The sequence below is a fragment of the Zonotrichia albicollis genome, chromosome 3, assembly GCF_047830755.1.
Source record: "Zonotrichia albicollis isolate bZonAlb1 chromosome 3, bZonAlb1.hap1, whole genome shotgun sequence".
Taxonomy (NCBI): domain Eukaryota; kingdom Metazoa; phylum Chordata; class Aves; order Passeriformes; family Passerellidae; genus Zonotrichia; species Zonotrichia albicollis.
Genome location: NC_133821.1, coordinates 107,802,117 through 107,823,152, shown reverse-complemented (window position 1 = coordinate 107,823,152; position 21,036 = coordinate 107,802,117). Strand labels below are relative to the sequence as shown.

At 37.2% G+C, this 21,036-nt stretch overlaps 1 protein-coding gene across 5 annotated transcripts in view; it reads left to right on the top strand.

The window, feature by feature from the left end:
* Nucleotides 1-21,036, top strand: part of COL19A1 (collagen type XIX alpha 1 chain) — a 185,041-nt gene that overhangs the window by 56,544 nt on the left and 107,461 nt on the right. For 4 of the 5 annotated variants that reach the window (XM_074538449.1, XM_074538450.1, XM_074538451.1 and 1 more), the window contains one exon: nt 13,156-13,200. The exons of the other annotated variant lie outside the window; for it this stretch is intronic. In XM_074538449.1, coding sequence (XP_074394550.1) covers nt 13,156-13,200 — 45 coding nt within the window. The remainder of the gene's footprint in view (nt 1-13,155; nt 13,201-21,036) is intronic. 5 annotated transcript variants of the gene reach the window in all.

Here is a 21,036-nt window from a genome sequence, read left to right as displayed (position 1 = left end):
TATTGCACTGTAAAAGTTGGCAGCAGTGTGTTGCAGGAAATGGGCTAATTGGGGAGGAAGGAACTTTCTCACTGTACTGCCACATTGTACATCTTGTCTCACACATTTTACTTCGTTTTCTTTGTCTTCTTTTAAGGCACTAGGTATTGAACTTCACACAATACTCGATCTTTTGATCTGATGAATCATTAATCTATATTAGGATAATTATGGATAACTTGTGTTATTGTGCTTCATTTAAATTATATATAAGAGTATTTTCTGCCTGGTTAATAACTGCTATTATGAGCAGTTATTAGATTTTTTAAAAAATTACATTAAATTTTTTAAAAAAATTTTGTTTCATCCAGTAAAAAATTTATACACAGTACAAATTATACAGAGGTTGTAGATAATACTGTTGGCTGCTGTGACTTGTGGCCTGTTAACTCTCCTTTGCCCTTTTTTTAGTGGGTGAGTTATATTATTAAAATTTAAATAAATGCAGCTCATATGTACATTTTTAATGTCAATGAGTTGGCAAGTATTTCTTGCCCCCAAACACACTAAAATTGTAGCACAGTTTTTTATATTCTAAATTCAATGTAAATTGCTTTTTTAAATTCACAGATACCAAATTGTTGGAAAGAAAAATTCCATTTTATTAGTGTAGTAAAATCATTCACAGGTATTGCAAACCAGAATGTATTTTTATTTTTTTAGTTCTCACTGCTAGCCCATATTTATAAACACCTAAGATCCATACTGCATGTTTCAAGCCTGAACTGATTAAATTAATGTGACACGCTGAGGCTGGGCCAAGTCTTGTCTAATCAGCAGTCAGCACTGTTTCTCTGGCATGAGGCTCCCAAAAATAGTAACACAAGAAGTCAAACAAGTAAGTGGAAGGGCACTAAAAGAAAAAGTGCTGCTAATTCCACTGTTGACTTTTTGTCTAATGGATTCTTGTTCCCAGGCCACACTAAGTAAAGCAACTGGCACGGAGTGTGTTCCTGCAGATGGCTCAGCAGTGACACACGTGGCCCAGCTGGGTGACAGGTGTTTGATTTGTGTTTAACAAGTACTTCACACAAGACAGATTTTTTTTTTTTACAGAGACTGAGAAGCTAGTCAGCTAATGCTTTTTCTTCAGAATCATCACCCCTTTCACTATGCTCTCGTTCTTTTGTGAATGACAGTTCTTCTGATTGCCCCACACACATGAAAATAACATCATGTTACTTTGATATAAGACTCTAAACAGGAAAAATTAATTCATAATTAACTTTGTTTTATACTTGTAACCTGTTAGGTTTACACAAGGAAGATGCACAGCAATTATTTGTAGCTATTGACAATGATATTTCAAGAAATAATTATTTAGCTGTCCACCTCACAGAATGAAAAGTCACTTTAAAAGTATGAATGGAAGGAGAGTGCCAGGCTTCTGGGCTGTGGCCATATACTCTGTGTTAGTGTGTCTTCCTTTAACATGACAAGGTTTTGGGACTTTCTCAGACAGAGTAGCACAAACCTGGAGTAAAATAAACTCCCTGTCCAGGGGACCATACAGTATTGATAGAGGTGCACCCTAGGCCGCAATAGAAGAGCAAAGGTAGGAAACTATTTAACAGGTGGGAATTGTGTACAATGTGGACCATGCTATTCCTTAATGAATTTTTGAAGCTTTGCTGTAAGCTGCATTACAGCACATGGCATAAATGGAGAGAGATTGTCTCGGTGGCAGTCTGGGGGGTGGGAAGGGATTGGTTTTGTTTTAATGAGAAGAAGGCATTTGTTAGTCAGTGCCATGATAGCAGCTCTGCTAGCCAAGGCAGCAATGAAAACAGAAGAGTAGCAGGATGATTTTTGATCATCTTTGATTAATGGGACCTAAGCAGGTAGGATATGTAATGTAAGAGCAGCTGTGGCCAGTTCATCTTCCCCACCCCATTTCTCCATACTTTGTTCTGAACATTTTTGTCTTCTGGTATCAAATCCATGAGTTGGAAAGAGGTAAGACTTCAAGATCTATTAAGAAAAATGCATGACTCTCTGTGGTGACAGGGTTATACTGCCAGTGTTGTCAGATAGCCAGGAGAAATACCACCCTCTAGAATACACTGTACTGGCAGAACTTCTGCTGAACCACAGAATGAGAAAGGAATGCAGCTGCAGAAATGGGCGTCAGAGTAGTGTTGATTCTCTAAATAAACATTAGGCTTTAATGGAGAATGGTTAAAAACTCACACAAAAATTTGTGTCCCTCAGATAGTGGACAAGTTGCTTTCGGTCAGGCATCCCATATGTGGTATGCAGAGTAGGGAAATAAGCTTCAAAGAGGTTAAGAAAAGGCCTGAAAGGGAAAATTACAGCCCTACTAGGCTGAGATGTCATCATTACCCACAGAAGTGCTCAGAATTTATGGAAATGGAGACTTACCTTTAGGGAACAGCTCCAGGGCCCTGTGCTGACAGTAGATCTGCTGATTCCCGGGTTAGTCTTAATACGTCCGGTTTGTCTTAACAATATAGCAATTATCTATTATTATATAGGTTGGTATATCCTCTTAATCTGTCTCCAAAAGTCTGTCTTTTGACAGTAAATGTCAAAATCACTGTTTTGGAAGTGAGGAGAGACATTTCTTGGAAAAGCCTTAAAAATCTATGTGGAAGTGGAGACATGAAAACTGTACCTTGCTTTATTTATCAGTGGTTCAAAAGAGGTTTGCAGCTACAAATACATTGACAATATGGCATTTCAGAAAAAATACTGATAGGAATTAGTTCTTAGACTAGAAATTTCAGTCTATCTGCAGTTCTATTTGTCTCTGATTCAGCCTAAATAATTGCTTTTTCTACTGTTTTTTTTTTCATTTCATATCTGTGTGGTTAAACATTGAAGTTAATATTTAATGGTCTGTGGGTCTGAATTTTTTTAGTTAAACTTGCATTTGTACCAGCTCACGATCTGCCTCCTGAATCAGATTATGGAACTGGATGCTGTTGAAGGTGATGTTGATGATAGTTCTCTTATAAAGAATAGCTTCTGAGATGTAAGAGATTGACCCGTGCTGTTTACATTCCTAATATAAAGTTGAGGGTCCAACTATTACGTTCAGAATAATAGTCATATTATATAATTTTTGAAAGTCCTCAGCAATATGTTCATATTGAAAAATGCTTTTTAACATACATTTGGTATTATTACATTTAAAATATTATTTGAGCAAGACCAATTAGAATACTTTCCAGCTCTGTTGAAACTTTAATAGGATTTGGATTTGCTTTAATGTTATGTTATGGTTGGATTAGCAGTAAATTAATAGATGGTGTGTAGGTCAGGCAATTTTCCTTTTGACAGAGCTGCTGTAAGGGGAAAAAACATAGTTGCAATAAACTATCAGTTGCCCCTGACTAAAAGATAGCTTCAAACTTTTTTCAAAGGTATTACTTCACATAATGGAAATATTCAACTGGCTAGACCCAATTTTTAAATTGTTCATCTATAGGAACTTCTAAGTCTTTGAGAATTTTTTTCAGCCAGAATCCTATTTGCATATTCTCACTACTCTACAGGAAATGTTCTTGTGAATTTTATTTGCATTTTTTTAATGTTCTGTGTAGATGTTGTAGATCAAATTAACTGGATTGTTATCCAGCCCATGTTTAATTTGTGTCCGCACTGTATTTTTAAGTTGTCCCCTCTTCAAGGACACGCAATAGCCGTGAATACCACTTGTAATTGCCAAAGGCAGAAAGAAGACCTACTGATAGCAGAGGCTCTGCTTCTGCTGATACTTTTTTGATGGCACAGAAACCACTCCTTGACATATGTCCCAAAGACTTCAGTCTGTTAATTACCAAATAAAAAAGGAAAAAAATAAAAAAGGAAAAAGGCAGTATACCTGGCTGTAGTTGTGCATGTCAATTAATGGTGTGATCCTTTCATCTTTGGTTTTTCAGAGCAACTTCTCTGACTTCTTCTTTTGGGTGGAAATAATTTTTGAGGAAAAATATAGGAACAAACTTTTGACTTATATACTTTATGTATGAAAATATGTTTTATGTATTTGAATATAGATATGCTTTATGTATTTGAATATAGATATTGTGTGATTTGCACGGTTTTTGAGACATGCTCATAGCAAAAAAAGGAAACAATGCCAACTAAGGAGAGTGCAGTCTGGAGTAAGAAGCCCTGTGGCAATGTTCTCTGATGATCTGAGCTGCCTACAACTGCTGATTCTTTAGTCTGAATATAAAGCATCAAAATCTAGATTTTCAAGTGTCATTTAATTTGGAGTATATTAACATCCAATTGCCTGAATGAATAGGCAAGTCAGTCTTGTCCCAAAGATGGGTAACAGAAAGTGATGGCAATGAGGAATTGGTGCCTTCTGAACTCAGTCTGTGTTATAATATGCAAATAAGACAGTAGGGTTATTGCCATTTGCCTTTCCCTTGAGCAGTTACTGAACATGAGCCCTCTGACCTGCCCTGACCCCCGTGGCCCAGCCACGGTGTATGTGCTCCACTGTGGAAGCAGGACAGAGCAAAGGAAATGAGCTATTTACCTGTCACAAGCCCTTCTTCATCAGGTTATTTTAAGGGAGGATCTTATTCTTGCTCACATGGATCAAGTTTGCAACAAGGATAGCACTGAGCAAGAACTCAGGAAGTGCTGGTAGCTCAGCAGTAACCAAGAGGGAATCAAAGGCTTGGTAGATGCAGTGAAGCCAAAATGTCATAATGTTCAGCAGAAACTTTTTGACATGAGTAATCCAGGAAATTCATGGAGCAAGTTTAAATAAATATATTTTGAATACATTTTTACATAACTAATATTCTACCAGGTGATCCAGACCATTAACAAGAGCTTGTTTAAATAAACAAGGAAATATTCCAGTAGGCTAAGAAAGGTGTCATATAATGGACTGTAATTGGTGTGGGATTTTTATCTGTTCAAGCAAAGCTCTGCCCCTGCTGGTGGCTCTGCACTGGCTGGCTACGTGCTCCACAGGGGAGGATGCTGCTCAAGCCCACTGACAGTAAATTGTTGAACATTCCGCTCCATTTCTGCAATGCTAAAAATAGTTGTCCTCATTTTAAAACACCAGGCTATTAGATTATTCCAAGGGTCTGGCATACTTAGACTAATGGAAGGCACATATCCATAAATTATCAAAACACTACTTAGTGTTTGACCGTGCTGATTTTGCTTCTATTAAGATGAGTTTCCTTGCTAGTAACCCTGGAGTATCAAGGCTATTTGGTAAATCAAGCTACTGGCAGTGCCCCAGTAAATTTAAAAATAAAAATGTGTGGTTTTCATATTGAGAATGGAGAAATATCTGACTGCTTCTTCGTGGCTTTTTTTTCCTTCTGGGTTTCTTTTTTGTTTGTTTTTAATTTCATAGAACCATGTCTGAAAAATGCTTAAAGTATTTTACAGTAATTGTTTCTCTTTCCCAGCCTTGAAAAGAATCTCATGAAGTTCCAGTATGTTTGCCATTATAAATCTTGTTAGTGCCTAAAATAGTCCAAATAGCAAAACGCATTCCAAGTGATTGATAAAAGTTTCTTTCAACACTTGTTCTCTTGTTCTTTTTTTGGTTTCTTTTTTTTTTTTTTTTTTTTTTGTGTGTGTGTGTGTGTTTAGGTAATGTGATTCCTAATTAATTTTTTGCTCCAATATTATTTCACAGTGCAGATAACACTCCTGATAAAGTTCATATACCTGTATGTTGAGATAGCCTCTGCTTTTATTGTTTTCAGTGTTTTAGTGTGGAAATTCTTTATTTGGGAGGGAGAAATAGCTAAATGTGAAAATCAAGGTATAAAAACTGATGTAAATCTATTCTAAGAATGTTATGTACACACATACAAAGCAACAAAGCATTTTACTCTGCCTTCAGAATTCTTCTCTAATTTTATAAGTTGTTGCAGTGCAATTATAAACTGAAAAACTTAATAAATTATAAGTATATTAAGGACTATGTATATAAATACATTGCACATTTCCAAAATAGTTAAAGCAATTACAACATCAATCATTTTAGATTTAATAAGAACCAATATTGATGGTATTGATGTAAAAGTGATTTTTGCGTGAAGAAATAATAATCTGTAGAGCACTGATTAAACAATGCAAGACAAAAGACCTATGGCTTCTTTTCATTAAAAAATCTCTGATTGTATTTTGGGGGTGTTCTTCTAATTTACAGTGATCTAGTATAGCAGGGAAGGTGAAATTTTATTATCTGGTAGCAGACTATGAAGAATTTTTCACAATGATTTTGTAAATCTAGAGAAAATGAAGTGCTAACGATTACTTGTAATGATTAATTAGATTTTTTCCCCTCTACTTTTTCCCATGTATTGTTATAGACAGGAGCTGGAACGAAAAAGTTGGAAATTGTGCCATAAGTGGAGTTACAAAAATGCCATTTTAGCAAGCTATTTTAAGATTTATTTTAATTGTTGTATGTCATGAGGGCTTTGTATTTGTTTGCTTAATTATTTGCATCGTTCTGATGAATGCTCGTTCTTTTATTGGCTCTTTCTGTTTTTAAGAGAGCTTGGAGTTTTTCCTTTGTCTTTGTTCTTTTTGTGTCTCTGAGTCATTTGTCTCCTGCTTGGCTTGGAGTCAAGCAAGTGAACTTTCAAAACTTTCTTTTGTTGGTGAATTTTGGCGTGACCAGAAAACTCAACTGGGTGGTGTACAAGTTACTAGGGCCAACTGCTGTCAAGGACGTCAGATCCATGAATGGAATGGATAAAGGATTTCATTTTAGATTCTTTTAATAAGACTTCTAAGTTCCTATTAGAAGCCATATGAGCAGAAATGAATTCTACCAGAATTCAGTTCAGTAACTATAGTTTAATTATGACAAAAAATTTAATGTATTCATGGTGGTGTATTTCATGAATCTGTAAATGGAGGGTGATTCTTTGCTTTGAGTGGCAGAGCCAGGTTCTCACTAGGTCTGTAATTATTTAATACACTTTGCTAAGAAGGAATGGAAAAGGAAATTACTGCAATTTTTAATGTTTTAATTCGAAATAAGATATCACTAGGCTTTTAAGTATAGCTTTTCCTTGTAAAGCTATATATTAAATGCAGAATTGAATTGTCTAGCTCTCAACTCAAAGTTCGTGATTTAAGGTTTGCTTTTCTTCAAATACTCCTTATTCAAATATTGAGGAGGAAGTTTACTGTGTTGCTCAGTTTGAACAGTAACCTTTTAAAAATATTTTTGGTTAACTAGATGTTTGGTTTTACTTATGCTCAGTTTCTGTATGTAACTTTTAAGCATCTTGTTTCCCTGAATGGAATTTGCAAGTTCAAGTCAGATCCTTAATTTTCATAGGCAGTGTAAGGAGAAAGTAATTTGGGAGCCATGGGTCACAGTCAACTGTACAGATGACTTACTTTACTCTTTTTTTAAAACATGGGTTAGAGGACACAGTAAATTAACGGCCTGTATAGAACATTCACTTGGGAAGTAGGGCAAGCCTGCCTGGTTGCAGAGGATCAAGGTTTGCCTTTCTCCCTGCTGAGTAAGTTGGGCACTTGGAGATGAAGGAGAGCTCTGGAATGGCCCTTTGAGCAGAGCCTGGAAACCAGCAGCCTGCCTTGTGCATGCTGCTCCTTGTTGGACCTAATGGTCCAAGGGTAGATCCCTGTGTGCTCTAGTGCCTAATAGGTGCTGGGGAGACAGTGGAAGCTGTGGCACACTTGTTGGGGTTTTAAATACTTGGGTAGCATGCAAGTGCCTTCTGGGCTGTCTTCCTCAGAACAGGGCCTGAAATAAAGCTTGAGAAAGCTTTTCATGTGATCAAAATTCTCTAAATTCTGTTGTCTAGTTGTCTGAAGCAACCTACAGCTGTATCTGCTACAGAATTAGATAACCTGTAATTGTTAATGGCCTATTATTTTAAAAGTAAAAAACATATTAACCAAATACAAGGTAGGAGAAAAATATAACTCTTGAAATTAATTCAGCTATTCCATAGAAAAGGAATGAGAGGCAATACATGTCCAGATGCCCTTTTCTCTTAATTTAGCACAGTCATGAGACAGGTCTGTAAAATGATGTCTGTGCACAGTTTGTTTCAGGGGGAAACTGCCTTAGTATTTGCTCCTGGCAAACCCAGTATTTTACTGACTCCAAGGTAGAAGAGAAACCAAACAAATACCCAAACAAATAAAAAAAAATTCCTTCTAACCATTTGCAGTCTCAACATCCTTTTTGCCAGCTGTCCAGTATCTACATAAATGGTACTTGAATATCCAGTTTCTCAGTTATATAATGTGACAGAGGAACTTTACTATTTACTTCTCTTTCAAAAGAGAAAGGACATGTGGTGCTGTGGTACAAACCTGCCTAGCAGTATTATTTTGCATTAATACCAGTTGCTCAATTTTTCAACTTTTTCAAAAAGCCCTGTACAGGGCTTTTCTTCCACTCTTCCATTTTGCTCCTTTCCAGAACTGGAATATTGTAGGAAGGCTAGAACTTGCAAAAAGAGACATGTTTATTATAGACCTTGCTGTAATACTTGTTAAAATTGCCTCTTTTCATGGTCGGATTTTTTGTTGGTTGCAGGTGCTTTTAATTGCAAATATTTGGAATTAAATCTTAATGGCTGTCCAGCTAATTCCTTTTAGAAAATTGTAGGGGAAATAGTTCTGCTGCTTCAACAAGTTAAGAGACCACACAAAAAAAATCCTCATTATTTTGTTGTTATTAAAATTTTGAGAAAATGTTCTGCAACATGACCTTGATGCAATTTGTGTATCTTTAGGGCAGACACTTCCTGTAATATAGCACAAGGGGAAGGAAGGAAGGAACTTATTTTCTGCAGATGAGGTAGCCAGCATTTTGTTCAGCAACAAGATTACCACAGTCTATCCATTTCTACAGTCAAAGCCAGGATCCCACAGGCTTGTACTGCAGGCATATTTAAAACACTGAAAATGAGATCAGCAATCCTTCAGTGATATCAGCACAAGCAATCAATGATTGCCATGAAAGATCTGTGTAAAATGTTTTGCTTAACTTAGTATGAGAATCTGGCCGCACAAAGGAGAATTTAAGTCAGCCATACATGTGGTACTTCTTAAATTTCACTTTTTTATTTGTATTCTTTGAATCAAGTTACTAGTGGCTAATACTGTTATATTTTTTATACTGTCAAGTGGAAATTTCCTAAACTTCTTTACCTACATTTTGCTGTCTATATTTCTTATTTTCTCTAATTTGTTTTTTTTTTTTTTTTAATTCAAATACGTGCAGAAAAATCTGGGCTCTTTCTGAAACAATAAGGCATTGTTGATCCCTAACATTGGTACAGGCAAGAACTGACTTGTTGAACAGCAACATTGCTGAAAATTATGGGGATGTAGATGTGAGACTGAATTATGAGCTGACAGTGTTCCCCTACTTATATAGTCCCTATATTGGATTATATAATTAAAATTGCACCTAGTAGATCAGGGGGAGATATTTTCACTTCTTTGCTTGGTGGTGCTGCACCTGGTATGCTGTGTAATGTTTGCGGGAGTCCCCTACCCTCACTTCCATAAGAGATGTGGAGAAACCAGAGAGGGTCCAGCAGGGAATTAGTTTATGTTCAGGGGCCTAGAAAACAAGACATCTGAGGAAAGTATCAAGGAGAAAAATTTTCTGAGTCTGGCAAAGAGGAAACCAAGGAATGATAGACACTGTCCTGCAAATCTGCAGAGTCCAGCTGGTTAATCTTCAAGGACAGCTTCCTAAAACCCCAAGAGCACTCCATGTTGTTATGCAGGGAGTTGAGTGAGTATGGCAGAAGGCCAGCATGGCTGAACAAGATGCTTCTGGCTGACCTCAGACAGAAAAGAAAGTAAGCAGTGGAAGCACGGGTGAGCTACCCAGCAGGAACATAGAGACACTGCCAGAGCATGTGGTGATGGAGCCAGGAAACCAGAAACTCCTCTGGAATTGAAACTAGTAAGAGAGTTTTAAGGGCTTCTGTTAACTGCATCCATAGCGAAAACAAAGCTGAAGAAAAAGTTGACCTGCTGCTTAATGGGTGGCGGGTGTGGAAAAGGCTGAGACTACCCAATTATTCTTCACCTTGTTTTTTTCCCTAATAAGTTTTGCCCTCAGGCCTCCCAGTTTACTTAAGTGTGTTAGCAGAGAGTGTAATGATGGACCTCTGGCCACAGAAGAAGTGTTAAGGAGCACTTAAGCCACTGGGATGCTTACACAATGTCAAACATTATGCATCCAGAGGTGCTGGGGCAGCTGGCTGATGTGACTGCAAGGTTGCCCTCTGTCATTATCAAAAAATTATAATTACTAGGGAAGGTCATTGATGACTGGAAACAAGCAAATATCATGTCCATCTTCAAGGATCCATTGAACTGCAGGCCAGTCACCCTCACCTCTGTCCCTGGAAAAATGATGTAGCAAATCCTGGAAGGCATGTCTGAACAGTGGAAGGACTAGAAGGTCAGTGCGAACAGCCAGCATGGATTTACCAAGGATAAATGACACTGACCAACCTGATTGTCTACTCTGATAAAATGGCTGTCAGTGTGGATTAGGGGAGAGCAGTGGATGTTGTATTCCTCGATTCCAGCCAGGCTTTTGGCCTAGTCTTCAGACACATAATTACACTAGAATCTGTGGGGTTCTGACTGGATAAATGCATAGCAGAGTGGGTGGAAGATTGGGGTCAAAGGTGGAATGATGGTATGCAGTCTGACTGCTCCCTAATAACAAGTGTCATACCCCATGAGGCAATATTGAATGTTACTTAATGTCCTTATTAATAATGTGCATGATGGGGTTCTCAGAAAGTTTGTGGATGTTATCAAATGCAGGGAAGTAGTCTCAGTGTGCTGGAAGGTAGGGAAGGAACAAGACTGAGAAATGAGCTATCACAGAACTCTTAAAGTTAAGCATAGAAAAACATGTGGGCCTGCCTCTGAGAAGGAATACCCTTATGCCACAGTAGAGGCCAGGTGCCAAATCTCTAGAAAGCAGCTCCACAGAAAGGGAGTTGGGAGTTCTGCTGGACGCCCTTTGTTTGCACAAAGCCAAAGGCATCTTGGGCTGCCTTAGCAGGGGCATGTCCGGCAGACCAGGAAGAGTGATTGGTGAGTGCTTGTGCTGCCACATCTGGAGCTCTGCATCCACTCTGGAGCTCCCTGGAGAGGGTAAGGAGCAGCTCCTTGGGGGGAGTCCCGCAGAGGCCCACCGAGATCACCAGGGCTTGAAGCCCATGATGTAAGGGGGGAGGCTGAGGGAGCTGGGCTTGTTCAGCCTTAAGGTGAGGTGATTTGGAAAGTGAGGGCTGGTGGGTGATGTGCAGATTCATTACTGTCTGCAAATTCTGGGTGGGTGTGGAAAAGCGAGAGTCAACTCCTATCAGAGGTGAGCAATGAAAGGATGAGAGGCAATGAATACAAGCTAAAATTAGAGAAATTTTGACTCTATCTCATATAATGAATTTGGGATTGAGTAAAAACACAAATGGGAAAGCTAAATGAAGAAAACACTTCCACAAATTTTTTAGAGTGTTATCTGTGTTGTGTGTCCAGCAGTTGGGGAAGAATGGGAATCATAGAATAACACAGGTTGGAAGGGGCTTCAAAAGAATATCTGACATGAATTTTCACAAAAAATGGAAGCTAGATGAACTGAACTGAAGTCATATACATTTGTAAATTATTTCAGGAATTAGCCTCTCATTTTTAGGTGAGGACATGCAGTTTATTTCACTAGATACCATTTTGTATGCTTGTTCTCAGGCTTGCTTCTAAAATTGAGCTGTTGATTGTATAAGTCATCCCCTCCAAAAGAAAAAACTAAAAGGCAGCCACTGGAAGTGATGAAAAGTCCAGAACTATTTCATAATTTATATGTCTGTACACCTCCAAAGCTTTGAATTCAATTCCCAGATGTGTAGTACATGATCAGTACATGATACGTTACTTGAAAGATTTCACAAAATGCTGCTACAAATTTTGCAAGTTATAGCCAGCTGTTCTAGTTAACCTCACTTAAACCTTAAACTTCTATTTAAGGAAATTACACTCTCTGAAGGGTGAAAGATGTTTAGACATTGCTTTGTCTAATTTTTTTAAAGGAATTTTAAAAACACCATAAGCTTCTCTTTGGATATTTTCCACTCTTTTTGTCTACAGATGTATAAATAACGTGTGTTGTACTGAGGCCATGAGACTGAATTCTGGAGACTGGAAATGACATGCAAACTATCTCCTGCTAGATGATTTGAGGGAGAAAGAAAAAGTTTGCATTTTCTTAATTAGGTCGTTTTTGTGCTGTCTGTATATGATTTTGCCCATCTGTCTTCTGCATGTCTCACAAAACATGCAAGTATACATTAATAAAAACCTAGAGCCGGTGTTATTTTTGTATAATATAGACAGACTGCAGATTGCATTTGATGAAGATGTTAACATAGTAACATTGTACACTGTGATCCTTTCCTGAGCTTAAAGTTAGGAAATTAGAGCTGGAAAGAGCATTATAATAGGCCTTTTTATTGAAACACCATCAAACAAAGAATCCAATCTGCTAAAATAACCTGAGGTTGAGTTAATAGTTTAAAACTCACCCCTTCTGTGTTTTCTCTTTCTTTGTTTTAGTTTGTTTTTAATACTTGGGTAATTTCATACGCTTTTCAAAGTGAAAGAAATTAGTTTTCTTTTCATAAATCATATCTGTATATTTTTTCAATTTATCTGGGTAGGAGACCTTCACAGTCGACTAGTTATATTTAAAATTTAAAATGAAGTTATTAGTAGGAATAAATTATTATAAATAGGAATTAATGTATTAAAATTGGTTCTGCAGACAAATAGAAGTACTTTAATAAGCAGGTCTAGAGTCAATAAATAGTTGAGAATTTTTAAATCTGAGAAAATCCCTTCGGATTAACAGAAAAAGAAATGTCTCCTATTAACTGACAAAACTATGGAAAGCCATATAATTTTTTTGTAGACATTTCACACCTTTTTGAATGAGAGACAATCAGGATCCAAATTACTTCATTCTTGTCTCATAATAAAACTTCACTGCAGTAAAATTATTTTAAAGAATACAATTACTTGAACAATATTTGTTTGAGATTTGTATTTTATCCTTTTGTGTTCCAGGGTGAACGTGGCTTTCCAGGTAGTAAAGGTGAAGAAGGTGAAAAGGTAAATTATTCTGTCCATGTAATTTATTGGTTTAACAATATGATATATGGCCAACCAAGTAGAGCTTTGTTCTGGCTGTCTACCTTAACCCTTTAATTCATAAAATTCTTACATTTTTGACATGTAAATGCTGAAGAATGAGAAGTTCTTTATGTATTTGCTGAGTGTCATCAGGGCTTCATTTAGATATTTTTTTTCTCTAAGTTGTTTTTGGAGGAACCAACAGAACCTCTGCAGTGGCAGGAAATAGTTCAATAGCCTGTACTAAAATGGGAGCTAAGCTGGCCTTGTGGAAGGCTGTCTTGGCTGATAGAATGCCAGCGTTGGGTGGTATCAGATGATGCAACCCAATCTTCTCATGTTATCTCTGACAGGTAAGTCTTCCTAGGTCATCAATCAAAGGCAAAAAAGTGTGTTAGGTACAAATGGAAGGAAGAGCCAGACACCAGCTTGTCTAATAGGAATTAGAGTAACAGTGGTGATACTTTGTAGTTGTAATTTCAGTTCTTAACCATGTTCATGCCTGGTTGCTGGTTTCTCACTAGTTTTGTCTGGTCTGGATTAGGAAACCTGAAATATGAATCTTTTCTTGAAACAAGCAGTTTCTCTGTGCTTCAGCCCACTGTCTAAAAAGGGTGCAGAAAAGCATTTCTGCTGAATTTATATATCATAAAAATGAAGAATGACAGAAGCTGCTATTCTGGCAATATTCAGACTGATGAAAATAGAGAGTAGGTGGCAGCTTCTGCATTTAAAAAAGTGTAATATATTTGTGAATTAGGCTGCTTTGGACATGGATATATTCACTCACCCACCATACCTCTTCAGAAGTGTCAGACAGCTTTCCATTGTTCATATTTTAAAGAAAGCACCCTATGGATTAACAGAATTGAAGCAGATTTAAAATGTGGATTTTTTTTTAAGAGGTAGTATCCCAGTAGCCAAGAAGGAAGAAGTATCAGAAGTAAAAACCAGCATCCATAGCAACTAACATTTATAATGTGAGGATTCAGCCTCTGAAAAAACCCACTTGTTAAGCTTGAGTGTTTCTGACTCCAATGACAGATCTTATTTCCTTGGTAGCATCATCATTCATCAGTTCTGAAGGGTTTGTGGATTTTTTTTTACATTTTTTTCCCCTCCCCATAATTGCTCTGCAGCTGTGCTGTGCTCTCCTCGAGTTTTATGAATAAATTGTTTTTGAGCACAGGCACATGGTTCCAGCTGTTGCTGCCACTCTCTTTGCTTGATTTCCCTTATTTTAAAGCAGAGATAAAATGACCCAACCACTGATAGTTACATTTTTCTTATGTGGAAACTAAACCTGTATGCTTAGACCATTTTGTTTCTTTCTGTCTCATAAACTCAGATGATAATTAAAAGGTCCCATTTAAAAATACTCCCAGTGTTTATTATTATGTTTACTGTTATTTCTTATTAATGCTGCATTCAACTGCCCTTCAAATTAAAGGAAATATAAGAGTGGAAGGTTCTTTGTATACCCATCATCACTCAAAAATAAGTTGGGCTATCTCATCAGAAGGTACACATGATATTTGTGTGGGAAGCATGTGTTTTAAGGCTATGGGAAGTAGGTCTTTAGCTGTTATTCAGTTCAGCTTTAATTCAAATAATTTTTTAAGAATAACAACGTAGAGTTTCAGCTACTAAACTCCAGTATAAAAAAAATTTTCAACACGTTTGCATTTTTACATAGCAGCACAAAATGACATAGCTATACTACTTTGTGTGTAACAAACATGATGACAAAGCCTGAAATGGAAAATTTTCCTATTACCCAAAATTTTACCTAATATTGCGTATTAAGGAACAAAATTTTTGCGCACACTATTTTGTATATCACCGAGGGTGGGGTACAGCTACCTCAGCCTGGGGTATTTGCCATTCTAGACTCCCTGCAGAGGTACATGGAAATGAACCATCCTCTCTCTACTTTTGGTTTAGTGACCCCATAATTTCTTAGGATTGAATACTTGAAACGAACCCAGCCTTATACCTTGTTTTATCAAATGAAAATAGTTGGGTTTTTGTATTAGGTTCTACTTTGGCAGAGCAAGCCTTGGAGACATCAGAGAGACAGAGACAACTGAGGTGACAGTGCATGATCATTTGTACATTACAGTTATGGGAAGCATCCACAATGCAAATTATTGAGGGAGATTTCTTTATGCTGTTTAAGGGTTTCTCTGCCACACTTGGTTCTTCTTGAGGAGTCCAAAAGTCTTGTTCTGCTTTTGGTCATGGCTGAACTTGGTTCTCTCTTACAAAAGCCAATAGTGGTTCAAGAAGTGCAGGTGTTATGTTGCAAGTTTTCCCTCCAAGGGAAATATACTCTCACTATGAATTTATTTTAGTTCTCCTTTGTATTCTGTTTTCTTTGTGTTACATAGATAATAACACTCTTATGTGATAGTCTTATAACTGCAACAAAAACATTGGTTTACCCTTTTATAGTGTGACTGAAAACGTATATGCTGAGAGCAGTTTTAATTGGCTTGCTGCCAAGTAGGCAAACTGTATCATGGGGATCTGTTCTCCTTCTAATACTGCTTAGAATCTTAATTTTTCAGTATGGGATAGAAAATATGACTATTACATTTCATGATGATAGGAATCAGAGGGTACTGATATTAACTAGAACAAAGTTTTAAAATACAGAATGTTCTTGGTAAATCAGAGATGTAGCCTGAAAATAAAAATGAAATCGCACCTGAAAGACTTAGATGTTCCAAAGTGAAGTATTGTCCACAACACTAATTAAAAAGTCCTATTAAAAAGTGCTATTTGGTGTTGATATGGCTTCAGTTTGATGGCAAGCACTGGGAATGACTGGTGCTCAGGAATACAGAACCTTTGAGGAAGGACTGCATGATTTACTCTTAGTGTAGAGTCCACTGAAAATATGTGAACAGCCTTCAAATACATGACATTGCTACAAAGGAGGAAGGAAATGGTCTGTTTGTGTGTCTGTAGTGCATGCAGGGCAGTGGGCTGTAAATGCAGCAAGGAAGATGCTGTGTAGCCATTAGGAAAGGCTTTTTAATTTTAACACAGTTGTTTATTACAGAAGTAATTTCCTCTTCCAGTGGTATGCACTTTTTATCCTGGTAACACAAAAGGGAATAAAGACTTGCTTCATGAAAACACACGAGATGAGATTATCTTAAGTGACTTTGTCATTTTCTGTTAATAGCATCAAATTTATGCAAGGTATCCCTTACATTTATTTCTAATTTGATAAGCACAGAGAATGGCAAGACCATTTCTTTTTGAACATACATACTTGTTTGTTTTTAATGTCCAGTTAATAGTTTTCTTTGATAGGACTGTAAAGCTCTGGAACAAGTTGCCCAAAGTGGTTTTGCAGCAGCAACTTTTCCTTGAGGTTTTCAAGGCAAGCCCTGAGCAATCTGGCCTGATTAACAGGTTTGGGTCTGGATTTCAACCTCTGCAGGTTTCAGGATCTCAGACCTATCTTGAAATTGCACAGGCTGAAATCTTATTTATTATTACTTATTTTGATACTAGAAGTATGTGCATCACTTGGGGGTTGGAACAGGCCCAGTACCTGTTAGCTAGATGGGAAAAAGTCCTTTGAGGCCATCGAGTCCAACCTATGTCCCAACGCTACCTTACTAACTGGACCATGGCAGTAAGTACCACATCCAGTCTTTTTTAAAACATTTCCAGGACAGCGACTCCATCACCTTTCTAGACAGCCCATTCCAATGTCCAGTCACTCCTTCTGTGAAGAACTTGTCTAATGTCCACCCTAAATACCCAAATTAGACAAATAACCTGTAAGATACCTTTTTCCTATTTTTAAATCTGTAATTAATTCTCTTTCCTCCTGGTTATTGCTTCCTTTGGTCACTCCAGTTAGTACTCTTTAACCAGGTCCCCCACTTTTTCTGTTGTCGTGTGTACATTTTTGGTTAGAAGATGTATTTTCATTAGTACAGTTCACAGATATTTACAGATTCTTTCTGTAAATGAGCTAGAACCCTGAGAGTTCAATTTTCTGGGACACATGAAATGTGAACTCCATATAGATTTCAATAGCATTTAGCATTCAGTATATGTGGAACGGATCTGAATTTTATTTGAAAAAGTGGTGATAGAAAAGCCAAAACATTTACATGTTGATTAAGCTGAGCAAACATGACTTGTTTGTCACTAATAGATACTGGTCATTTCACAGAGCTAGGAGTCATTTCAGAGAGGAAGGCTAAATTCTTTGCCTTGTTTAACTATTTCAAAATGCTAGTATAAAATCCCTCTTTGTGTTTTAAGTCAGAGAGGCAAGATGTGTTGTTATATAATGAAATCACAGGACTCGCTGATATCTCAGAAGACTTGGAAGATTTTTTCCTTCATTAAGCATATTCCCTTTTTTCTCACACTTGAGGATTTCAAAACTGAATGTCATTGGACATGAGCTATGTTGCAGTTTGTGTGCTGTGATATGCACTTGTAAGCACTTGATCTCTGGTAAAGTTATTATTTTACTATAATTCTGTGTTTAATATTTCTCAGTAAAGTGATATTAATCGAAGAGTTATATGTATTTGAATAAGGGAAACTTTGAGAATAAAATTATAAACATAGTTATTTATTATTCCCAAAGTTCCACCCATTTTATATTACATATTGCATGTCTTAATTGTGCTTTAGCCTGTGTATACATATGAGAAGAGAGGAGGAGTCTGGGGCTTGTCCAGCCTAAATGTCGAAAAAAATTTCATCTGCCCATTTTCTTCTAAACGCAGGATGTTCTTTGTATATATTTACAATTTTCTGAAGTACAATTTGAATTATCCCAGGAAATAGGGCTTCATCTATTTCCTTTAGAAGACAATTCCTAATAGATCTTAGTGTCAAGAAGATTTCCTGGAGGTTCAACATTTTCTACTTCATTCTATCACACCTAATAAAATACTCCTCTGTCTACCTTCTATCCTTCCAGAACATAGAGGGCTATAAACTTCCAGGGTGTCCCCAGGTGTAGTCTTTTGTTTCAGTCTTCAATATCCTTTTCTTAAATAAGCATAAGGAAATGAAGAAAGAGTCACCTTTCCTAGGTCTAACATGCTGGTTTGAAGCTAGTCATTATTTTTCTAGTATTCTAATGTCTGTAACATAAATTTCAGTGGTAAAACCAGACGGCTCAAGTACTGGGGAAGCTTCCAATTTACTTGAAAAATAGAAGCTATTTTGTATAGATGGAAGACAAAAGTCTATAATTAAAGATGCTAAAACATACGATTAAGTTAAGCAGTTAGTAACACTGTGTATTAGTAGCTTCTATTTATGAGCTGTAGTTTCTGCTAGAAATGCTTCAGTCTGAGCAAAAGGTTAGAAGAGTAAATTCCATAAACTGCAAATCTTGTTGTAACCATGCACTACCTGGTCTTAATGTCCTTGGAGTAATGGAAGAATGTCCAATTTACGTTATAGACTTAGGGTCCTGTTCCCTGGTTTGTTTGGAGGTGAGTGGAGTTTGTGCCATTGTGCTTAAAATTTGTCTCTTACCTGTGCTAACCATCAGTGCAGGTGCTTTATTGCGGCAGGGAGAAGAATATTTGAAATCCTTGAAATCCTGTTTCATGCAGGTAAGACTGAGTGCTTTACCAGCTGAATATACATGTGAAAAAAGACTCTTCATACTTGTCTCCTAATGCTGTAAAGAGAAGTATACAAGATTTTCTCATCTTGTAACAATTTAGTTACCTCTTTGCACTCTCTTTTATTTCTCTCCCTGAAATAAATGCAGGCTCATTGGCATCCTAGTAAGCTAAACATCACCAGGGCTTATCAAGTAGCTCTGTGGTATTCGGCATGATCTGGCCATCTTCCTGTTGTTTAATGCTCTTGCCCTTTGAAACAGGCTTAATCAAAAGTGTCTGTTGGAAACTGTCCCTAGCTTTTGAACTCTGCCTGGGAATTATATCAGGAAATGCTAATTGGACTCATTGAAATGTCTGCAAAAAACCTTCACAGCTGGGGTCTATCAATTAAATGATATAGATGACCAAGTTCCAGGTCCCAAGATCTATCACTGTTTAATTTACTTATACATGCCTCTTTGGTCAGATTAAAGGTTCATCAGGCTCAGCATCCTGTTCTAATGATAACCTGAAGTGGTGCCCTGGGGACAAGAGTAAGGACAAAGTAAGCAAGCACAGTACTCTTCCAGCCTTCAATTATTTGAGACTGCATCTCAGCAGATGTGTTTTCAGTGAATTTAGTAGTTTTCAATGGACTTTTCTCCTGGATTCATGTAAACTTTAAACATCTGCAATGTCCTGTGGTGAGGAATACGCTGTTTATCTTTGTGTTTGAAGAAACACTTCCTTTTGTTTATTTGAAACCTGCTTCCTCTTAATTTGATTTGGTGTCCCCTACTTCTTTCAGAAGGTTCCTGTTCTCCTTTTCAGTATCAATTGAGAATCAATAAGCTTCTGTTACACATTCCTGAGCTGTCTCTTTCAAATTGAAGAATAGCAATTAGTGTCTCCCACTATGAAATATGTTCTCTGTTGGATCATCCTTACCAGTTGCTTCTGGATATTACTGAGTTCTGCTCCAGTGTGTAAAGGTGGAAAAGACAAGAACTTCAGTCTATGTGCTATCACAGTGAAATTCTTTGGTTTATCCTCTGTGCCTTCTTGTCTCCTCACAGGAACTTTTCTATGCTCTTTTTAGCTTTGAGTGGGGTCTCAAGATCTCATTCTTGATCCTTTTGAACTGGTCATTAACAGTCACTCCATTTAGTAAGTTGTGTTTGTATTCACAGGTGTTATGGCTACATAGAGGTTATAAGGATTTTACAATCTTCATCATTTGATGTATAGCTACACTGAACTTCATATGTCCTTTTGCCATGTCATTTCATCTTATAATGACTGTATTGAGTTTGTCATAGTTCATCCTCATCCATTTTATCCTTTATAATTTGGTGTTTTGACTAGATTATTGTGTACTTCAAAATTGTTTTGTGTGACAGTGTTCACAGGGGTCTCAGGTTGAGGGAAGATACGAGGATTTGACTCCTTGTTTCAGAAGGCTTGATTTATTATTTTATGATATATATTACATTAAAACTATACTAAAATAATAGAAGAAAAGATTTCATCAGAAGGCTAGCTAAGAATAGAATAAGAAAGAATGATAACAAAAGCTTGTTTTTCGGACTCTCTGTCCGAGCCAGCTGGGCTGTGATTGGGCATTAATTAGAAACAACCAATATGGACCAATCACAGATGCACCTGTTGCATTCCACAGCAGCAGATAATCAATGTTTACATTTTGTTCCTGAGGCCTCTCATCTTCTCAGGAGGAAAAATCCTAAGGAAAGGATTTTTCATAAAAGATGTCTGCAACAGTTTTGAGTGTAAACATTCCAAGTCTTGCTCAGAACAAGATTAGCAGAATATTGATTTTTATAATACATAAATGTGTGTGTGGACTCTCACCCTCTTTCTGCCTTGGACTAGAAACATCCAAATTTGACAGGTATGGAGGGCTTTTGGCATTAGAAAGGTATCTTTATCTTGAGCTCTGAAAATGCTGGTTTGCACATGTTGAGTACAATTTTTCAAAAGTGACTTGAGCCTGACAGAATCCCTGTGGGTCCATTCCAACTTAGCATATTCTGTGGTTCTGTACTTTACTTTGGTCCACAAAGCTCTCCAAATTCCAGTTTCACCCAGTTTCACCCACAGTGTAGGAAGCTTCTTGCTTGGTAGGCCCAGATGTGGATCTCTGGGCAAGACAGCTCACACAGTGCTCTGCACAAACAGCCGTGCCTGTTCT